The 9,233-nt window shown below is 60.6% G+C and overlaps 1 protein-coding gene across 1 annotated transcript; it reads left to right on the forward strand.

The window, feature by feature from the left end:
• Positions 1 to 481: 481 nt before the first annotated feature.
• Positions 482 to 6,160, forward strand: LOC138850355 (IQ motif and SEC7 domain-containing protein 3-like). The gene is made up of 3 exons (XM_070076774.1): positions 482 to 890; positions 2,572 to 2,621; positions 3,992 to 6,160. Exons 1-3 carry the CDS (start codon positions 482 to 484, stop codon positions 4,448 to 4,450), a joined length of 918 nt encoding a protein of 305 aa, XP_069932875.1. The 3' UTR covers positions 4,451 to 6,160.
• Positions 6,161 to 9,233: the final 3,073 nt, after the last annotated feature.

Here is a 9,233-nt window from a genome sequence, read left to right on the forward strand (position 1 = left end):
AAGGGGTTAGTGTCCATGGTCAGGGTTAGTGTCTGTGTTCAGGGGGTTAGTGTCTGTGGTCAGGGTTAGTGTCCATGGTCGGGGGGTTAGTGTCCGTGGTCAGGGGGTTAGTGTCCGTGATCGGGGTTAGTGTCCATGGTCAGGGTTAGTGTCCATGGTCAGGGTGTTAGTGTCCATGGTCGGGGTTAGTGTCCATGGTCAGGGGGTTAGTGTGTCTGTGGTCAGGTCCCCACAGATGGTGACAGGGCAGCTCTTGCCACCTCAAGCACACACATGACCCAATTTGCAGTCCAGTGAGAGGAGCAGGGCTTCGTACCAAGACAGATGCCCTCAGGCCTCTGGATCTCCTGCTTAGGAGAGCTTGGAAGAGGCTGCACTGCTCAGCTGGCTGGGGCGGGCTCAGGCCAGCCGCCACACTGCGGGCTGATACCTGCCACCCACTGTGACGAAGGCTGCTGTTCCAAGTGCCTCGTGCGTTGTCATGGAAGCTGGCAGATGTGGCGCGCTAGCCATACACAAGGCTTCCCTAAGGCAGGATGTCCCAAAACCACGCAGGCAGGACGTGTCAGAACCAGGACATCCCGCCTGCTACGGCCCAGCAGGGGCATCGTCCCCGTGGACAGGCTCCGAGAAGGGCACCATTGAGTGCTGCTGTCAGATTCTGGTTTGTGTTGTGTGGCCCACAGTTGGGGGTGGGGGACTGCAGGGGGAGGTCCCGGCCTCCTCTGCCGCTCTCGCCTCACTTCCTCGCTCTCCTCGAGGGGTTGAGCTCAAGGTTTCTCTCTCTGGTCACTGGTCTCTCCCTTCCTCAGGGGAGCTGGAGAAGAAGAGAAGAACAAAGACGCTCTCCTTCAGGTCCGGGGGAGCCCAGGCAGACTTACAGTCTACAGGTGAGCCTGCACTCGGGGCCTGGGCTTGGCCACCTGCCTCCCAGGGCGAGCATGAGCAGGAAGCTGGAGTCAGGAGCCAGGGGCCTGGAACTGCACCCAGGTCCTCCGATTTGGTGTCGTGACTGGCCTCTTAGCCACTAGGGCCAAATGCCCACCCCTTGGTTTCCTTTGTTTAATCCCATGGGCTGAAGTAGTAGCAGAGAGGGGGAAGGTGAGTGAGAAATGCCTGCCTTTTGCCAGCTACACCAGCATTGCAGAGCCCGTGTGAAATGTCAGCATCTGCCTGGAGGAGTCAGGCCACGAGTCCCAGGCAGGAGCAGGGTGGCCAGAAGGGCCTGGAAAGTTTGCCCTGGCCTGGGAGTCCCTTCCCAGATGCGCCATCAGCACTCTCTAATCCCAGGCCCAGGGCAGTCTGCTCCCAAATGCAGATGAGCCTCAAACTCAGTTTCTCAAGTGGCACTGCTCAGTTGGTGCAATGAAGCATTCCAGACCAGGGAGAGCAACTTGGCACTTGGTGTTTCCTGGGCCACACTCTGCAGACCAGCCAGCTCCCTCCTTTCTACCTGCTGCTCCTAACCTTACCCACCTCCACGTCTCACCAGCCCCAGATAAAAAGGAATCAGAAGCAGGAGATGGTATAAGAGTTAAATCCCATCCCCAGAAAACTATCTAGAACCATCAACCAATTCAGCCAGCCCCGACTGAGTGCCTGCTGCGAGACCCCAGCTCCAGCTGAGTAACACCAGGAGCTCCCACGGGGTCTGGGCTCTCAGCAGATGGCCCTGACACCAGGCATAGGACGGACAGCAGCTCTAACAACTTGTGACACTAGCTGGGACACAGGATCCATTTTCTAAGGAAGACCGTGGCCCTCTGTGCTAGGTGGGGATTCCTGGTGTGGGGGCATCTTACCTGCCACCAGTGTTCGTCATCCCCACCATGCCTGGTACCAGTGGGCCCCTTGATTTCTATGAGGCCACAGGACCTGGGGCACTTCTGCTATTCACAACCGTCTGAACCCCAGGGCCAATCCTTAGCCACGACTCATTCCTAGCGTCCCCAGCCTGTCTCGGGGGAAAGCCACAACCAGGCTCACCTGTCCCCAGGGCCTGCATGTGCCTCAGTCACCGCCACAGTGGGATGCTTCTCAGTCCCCAACAATGGCCAGGCTGCCTCTCGTGTGGCTGAGCTCAGAGGGGAAGTCAGGCATGGAGAAACCCCAGGGGCTCTGCTGGGGGAGGAGGTAGAAGGCAGGACTGACTTAGCCAGAAAGAGTGCTCAGCCCCTGGGTGTTGCGGGCTCCCTGCTGCTTCTCCAGGCCAGTCGGAAGGCCCTGGCTGTAATGGCAGAGCCATTATCAGCTCTTACTGCGCAGGCCCCCGCTTGGTCACAGGAAGTCACAAGGACAGGAATAAAGAAGGGTCTCCATGCATGCCCCCCAAGTCTTGCACAGCCTATACTGGTGGTGGGGGGGGGGTATTGGACTCAACCATACCAGAAGATCTACGGAGGCCCAGAGAAGTGCAGTATCCTACCCAGGGCTGCACAGCTACAGAGGGGCCTCTATGCTGGAGGTCTTGCCGCCCTCACTGGCGGCCAGTGGCCATGGCAGGGCAGGAGCAGGAGGCAGGGCTCCTTGGGACCAGTGGAGAATGAGCCCCTGTGCTGTTTGCATTCAAAGCCAAAAGGGAAGCGGCCATCGGGGAGAAGCCAGCGGAGAGCCCGGTGGAGGTAAGTGGAGGCCTGGTTGCCCAGGTGAGTGATCCCGTGCCCCGCTGCTCCCTCTTCTCACCATCTGTTGTTTCTCTTCTCAGGTATTAATCAATGCCTCCCCAGCCCAACTCACCATTTTACCAATTTCAAGAGACACAATTAAAAGTTACTGTTAGCATGGGTCTCGCCACTGTTCCAGTGCCCAGTTAAGCTGCAAGCACTCTGGTCCCACTCCCCAGCCCCTTGCCCTCCGGGACGCAGCTCCCAGTCTGACGTCATGGTGGTGAAGCCTCCAAGGCCACACCCCCACACACACGCCCGCTTCCCCGGCAAAGCACCCAGTGCTCCCCAGTGCTTGCTATCTCAGAGAACCCCCATCCCCTCCCCAAGTCGCTCTGTTCTCATCCAGGCTCCCTCTGAGAGTTACCACTCAAATCAAGTCCCCAGGCAGTCAGTTCTGGGGCAGACCTGCCCATTTGGAAGTGTTTTGGGGAAGCCGGAGACGTGCAAGTGGGGGCAGCTAGGAAGGACTGGGCTTCTGGAAAGCTAGCTGGGGCCAGAGGTGTGCAGAAGAGCCAAAGTGCGTCTGGGGCTGGCTTAGGGCTTCCAGACAACGCTGATCCATCTGGAGCATGTCCATGTTGGAAGGGACAGGGTGCCCATCCCCGGACCACATGGAAGGGATTTGGGGAGAGGGAATGGTGGCAGTCAGCCCCCGCGGGACACCCCCACCTCAGCGGATCCCCTTCACCCCCATGACCGCCACCTGTACTCCTTTCAGGCCAGGCCTGGGGCGGGGGTGCACCAGCTACTCACGTAGCTGCTCTTTTCCCAACCCCCACTACAAGCTGGAGGGACCCCACTAAGATGGCCGAGGGAGGAGCCTGGCCCCCCCAGCCTAAGCCCTAGGAAGCAGCAGGACTGTCCCCCACCACTCCTCCCACCCCGGGGAGCTCAGCTTCTCTGTCCCCATGGCCCCCACGCCCCACACAGCCCTGTCGGGAGGAGGCACCTTGACACGGAGGAGCTTCCTGCCCCAGCAGCTGACCAGCCCCCAAGCTGCAGTTCAGCGAGACGGAAGCAGGACAAGCTTGATGGCCCAGGGCCACCGTGCAGCCCACGAGGCCAGACTGCTGGGCTGTGCAGAGGCCCTTCTCTCAGATGAGGCAGCTGAGGCCAGGACATAGCCCCTGGAGACCAGCTAGGGTCAGCACCCAGCTTCCCTCTGTGTGGCGGTGGGGAGAGGATTCCAGTGAGGGCTCAGACACCTGAGGGCAGCAGGAAATGGGAGAAGGAGGGAGGCCCAAGGGAGGCTCAGGGTAGCCAGCCCCAGCAGCTGGGAAGTAGTCTTGTAACATTTCATGCTTCTCTGGCTGTTTCTAAACTAGGTGTCAATTCACAACAGGCTTCAATCGTCCCAGCACAGCTCCAGGCTGGGGGCCAAGAGGGGCGTGCCGGTACCACCGCAGCCAAACCTGCAGCCTAGCCCGGCCAGAGAGCAGCCCCCGCCACCCACACCGCTGCCGCAGCTGCCGCCGCTGCCACCACCCACTCCCCCAGGCACGCTGGTGCAGTGCCAGCAAATCGTCAAGGTCATTGTCCTGGACAAGCCCTGCTTGGCCCTCATGGAACCCCTGCTGAGTCAGGCCCTCTCCTGCTACGCCTCATCCTCCTCCGACTCCTGCGGCTCCACACCCCTGGGCGGCCCAGGCTCCCCGGTCGAGGTTATCCACCAGTCTCCGCTGCCCCCACCCCCACCCCCTTACAACCACCCCCACCAGTTCTGCCCACCCGGCTCCCTGCTGCACCGGCGCCGCTACTCCAGCGGCTCCAGGAGCCTGGTGTAGACTCTGCCCTAGACACCCTGCTGTCTGTCCCAGGAGGGCCACCTTTGCTGCTCCCCACACCCTGGCACCACACGTTCCAGGTCATTGGTCACTGTTGTTTTGGAAAGAGAACCCCAACCCTCAGCACTGGGTTTGCCTGGTCCCACTATCCCTCCCTTACACAGGTGAGCCACACACACATGCACACACACAACCAGCTCATGCTCCTGGGCCCCACACAGCCAGATGAGACAGGGCCAATCCCTCTCCCCAGTTGGAACCGTAGTTGGAAGATAAGCTGAGGCTTTGTGTCTAGCATCCAGGGGCCTCGGGCTGGTGGGCAGGAGCAAGGGGCTGGGGGGCACAGCAGTGGCGCCCTGGATGGAAGGCAGGCTCGGCTCAGCCCCAGGGCAGCTGTATTTGTGGCCTCACAGGATGGCCCCAGCTCCCTGGAGGGGCCGCTGTGAAGAAGGGGGCTTTCTCAGCTGCTCCCATTCCCTGGAGCCTGGCCGTCTCAGAAGGCTGCTCCTCCACCTCCAGGGACACTGGTCCTGCCCACCAGACTCCAAGAAAGGCTTTGAGAAGCAGAGGAGGGGGTGGGAGTGCTCTCAGCTCCGTCAAAGCCAGCTGAACAGGGCCCTGGAATCCCCAGATCAGATACCTGCCAAAGGCACCTTTTTCCAAGTTTCTTGGTTCCCTACCCAACAACACCAAGTGCACACAGGAGAGCCAGGTTAACTTTGCCCACTGTGGAAGCAGAAAAGGGGTGAGGGAGGTCGATTCGCCCTGAGGAGGTGGGACTTCACCTGGCTTGGACCTCCCTTTTGTGTACCTTCTGTGGCCTCCACAAAGGCTGGGTACAGATGTGGGTGAGAGAAGCAGGAGCTCCCGAGGCACCTGTGTCTCCCCTGCTGCCCCTCAAATCTTCCTCCTTCTGGAAGGTACCAGACCCACCTCCAGCAGAGGTCCGGGCACCCTGAAAACTGCAGAGCCAAGCAGGGCTCGCGGGCCTGCCAGGGCTGGGTATGATGGGGTGCAAACCCCTCCCCGGCCAGATGAGAGGCAGCCGCCTCCAAAAACCCCACAGGCAGCACCGCAGCCTGTGCCCAGCACAGACTGTTCAGCAGTGTCCAGCCCCGCTGGGCCAGACTCCCCGGGCCCGCGCCAGCAGCTCCTAGCTTCCCTGCTAAGGCTCCCTCCCGCTTGGAGCCCATTGGTAATGCCTCTTGGGGGACAGCAGCAAATATCAACCAAGTCCAAGGTGGATTTACTTCTTCCCAGCCCCTACCGGCTCCCCAGGCTGCAGTGCCCTGGGCCGGGTAGGAGGCGTGGATAATTCCTGGCTCACCGAGGTTCTACATGACCTAGTTTCATGTGTGTCTGTGTGGCCACCCAGACGTCAGTACGATGTCACCCAGCGAGCTTATTCTTGGCCCTGTCTTTGTCAGCCCAGGTTCCTTCAAGTTCAGCCAATCTCCTGTCGTCCCCCTCTAGTCCCCACCCCCACCCACGCCTCCGCTTCCCAGCCATTGCCCCTCCCCCTGGGTCTCCTCTGTCACTGGGTGCTCCAATCAGAGCCCCTAAAAGAGCAACTGGCACAAGGGGCGCCAGGATTCAGAGGCCTCTGCTGCCTTTGGCTGGGGCAGCAGGTGTTAGGGCTGTGGGAGAAAGTGCAGCAGTGGCCTGAGAGCAGATTTGTCTCGAAAGAGGGGCCTGGAAGTGGAGGGGAAATACGAACAGGGAGGGAGTGCTGGGCACAGAGAGTGGGCCGAGGTTGGGGAGGGGTGGGGAGGGGGCGTGGCTGCGGAGGAAAGAGCCAGCCTCAGCCTCAGCCAGCCCAGAACCCACAGCCAGGGCCCTCTTCGCCGGCTCACACTCTGCTTCAAGCTCACCAAGTGCCCGGCTCCCCTGCTGACAGTCCCTCCTTGCACCCCTGGTGGGGACCCGCAGAGGTCCGAGGGCTCTGTGGGCCCCTCTCTGAACTCCTGACCCTCTGGGACCTCGGTGCCCCCCCACCCCACCCCGCCCGCCGGCCCGCCTGCCCATGGTGAGTTGCGGCTGGCGGCTCAGGGAGCTGGGATTCGCAGGGTCCACAGCTGCTTCCGCACCCGCCACACTGGGGGTGGTGCTTACCTCCCGGTGGCCAAAGGGGGCTGGGGGGGCTGTATCTGACCCTCCCCACTGTCAGGGGAAACCAGAGCCCCAGGCAGCTGTAGCCCTTTTGCCCTGAGTGGCCAGCAGGCTAAGTGGGTACCTGCCTGGACCCCTCTTCCCAGAGGCCTGGCAGAAGCCTCTTGTCCCTTCAGTGGCTGTGGTCATGTCAGGGCCATGTCAGGGCCTCCAGCCTCCTAGAGGGCCCATGAAGGGTGCTGGCTGAGCCCCGACCCTCGGCCCACCCCCCAGGCCTTACTCCACAGCACCCGGATCCCTCTCTCTCCCAGTTTATCCACTTGGCCAAGTCCACAACCCAGAGTGGGAGAAAATGTTAGCTTTCCTGCCCGTTTGTGGGGACAGGTCCCTCTTCCAGACCCAAGGGCCTTGTCCTGGCAGCCTGTCCTGGAAGTCTGCCTTCCCGTGTGTCTGTCCGTCTGTCCATCTGTCTATCTGTCTGTCTCCAAAGGCGTTTTGCTCCCCCACCCATTTATTGGCCCTGGGCCTTTGACTCCCCAGGCGCCTGTCCCCTCAGAGCCTGCCAGGCGTTCTGTCATGCCCAGCAGGCTTTCGGGACTCCCATCTGTCCTTCCGTCTGTCCCCATGTCCGCTGTACAGACCTGCACTCCTCCCGCGCACACCCTCCCCTCCACCCCCATTGGAGAGAAACCTCTCTGGGGAAAGGTGGGGTGGCTGCACCCAGCAACTAATCCAAATGGCAAATATTTTGTAACAAAATAGTCCAGATGTATTTTATCTGTCCAATTCATAGAGTTTTAGAGATTATATTGAAATATGTCACTTGAGTGCACTGTGTCGGTGTCTTCTATGCCCCCGGGGGAGGGGCCTATCGGAACCTCTCGCTGGGCAGGAAAAACAGCTACTGGCAGCTCTGGGGCTGGGGTGGCTGCGCTTGTGAGGTGCTTTGTCCCAGGACAGCGCAATGGCAGGCATTGCTGTGACCCATTGCTGTCTTAACTAAAGGAGGCCTGGCTGAGGGATGGGCACAAGGGCAGAGCTGGGGGGCAGCACCAGAAAACTAATGGCTTGTGAGGCCTGCCTGGCCCCCACCAGCATGCCCGTGGCACCCACAGAGCCAGCAGAGGGGGCAGGTACCAGCCAAAGTGTATGCGAGCTGCAGGCGGTGGGAGTGTGGACCCCCTGCGGCCTACCTCATTGGCTGCAGTGGAGAGCAATGGCGTGTTGGGGGCAAGGGAAGCTGTCCCAGGTCAGGGCTGACCAGTAGCCTCTGGTGATTTGCCCCAGAGGGCAGCTCCCAAGGTCTGAGACCAAATCTGCCAAGGCCCTGGGCACGAGCTGCCTGCAGTGGAGGGGTGAGGATTAGGGGAACGTGGCTGGGGAAAGGCATGGAGCCACAGAGAGCAATTTAGCAAACCCTGCTGTGTGCCAGGTCTCCTGCTGGAAGGGAGGCAGATTGGGAAGGAGGCTATGACAGGAGGAAGGGCTTGGGCTAGTGTGCCCTGCTCAGCTCTGTGGACAGGCACTGGCCACAGAGTGGTTCTCCTAGACAGGAGGTGAGAACAGAGCCTTCTAGCAACCCTAAGTCATCGAGGGCACCGCACCCAGCCAGGATGCCGGGCCTGGGACAGCTGGACAGAGGGCCCTCCTGCGGAGCAGAACTTAGACCATCCAGGAGCCCAGACTGCACCCCTCCGCTGGGTCCCCTTGTTTCCTGGCCAAGGAAGAGGGAAGGGAGCATGACCTCCTCCTCCTCCCAGGAAATGGGAAATTGCAGAGGAAACCGGAGGCCAGCGAGGGCCTATCCCATCTTGGGAATTCTCTGACCCAAGAAGCTGAAGACTGGCCCTTTAAGAGCACTCTGGAGAGAACCCAGCTCTGCCCAGGCCTGGGACAGAGGCCTAGGGCCAAAAGGACCCCCTGCTGCCTTGGCCAGGGATGTGAGACAGCCACTGGCTCTCTCCAAACCTTCTGGTGAGAGAGGGAGGCCTGCCTCTACGGAGATGCACCGCTTTGGCGGTCCAGGCCTCTGCCTTGGGACACAGCACTGTGCTCAGGGCATCCCCCTTTGCAAGACCCTTTGCAGAGTGGGGAGTAGAAACTCATCACTGACCCATTGACCAAGGGTGTGTCCTGGGATTCATGGGCTTCAGGCTGGGATCCACAAGCCGAGCCGGAAGGAGAGGCCAGTGCTAAGCACCAGAGTGGCTTCTGCACCAGCGGCTGAGCACCTGCCATGCAGCGGCCCCCGGGCAAGTGCGGGGGCTGGGAATGGCGCGAGTGAAGAGCTGGCTGGCAAGTCCACACTGGGGGTTGGGAGGCATCAAAGCTAAACAAGAAATGGACGGACTGAGGGAGGATTTAGGTGAGCACTCGGGAGGCCTCTGCAAGGCCAAGGCCAGGTGACCAGAGGCTACCCCTGCAGCAATGGATGAGCACGACGTTTTGAGATGGAAACCAGGACAATCTGCCAATAGTGTGTGAATTTACTCACATAAAAAGTTCTTACGGGGTTGGCACTGTGGCGTAGCAGATAAAGCTGCCGCCTGCGGTGCCAGCATCCTGCATGGGTACCGGTTCAAGTCCCAGCTGCTCCACTTCTGATCCAGCTCTCTGCTATGGCCTGGGAAAGCAGCCCAAGATGGCCCAAGTCCATGGGCACCCACACCCACAT

The sequence above is a fragment of the Oryctolagus cuniculus genome, chromosome 7 (assembly GCF_964237555.1).
Source record: "Oryctolagus cuniculus chromosome 7, mOryCun1.1, whole genome shotgun sequence".
Taxonomy (NCBI): Eukaryota; Metazoa; Chordata; class Mammalia; order Lagomorpha; family Leporidae; genus Oryctolagus; species Oryctolagus cuniculus.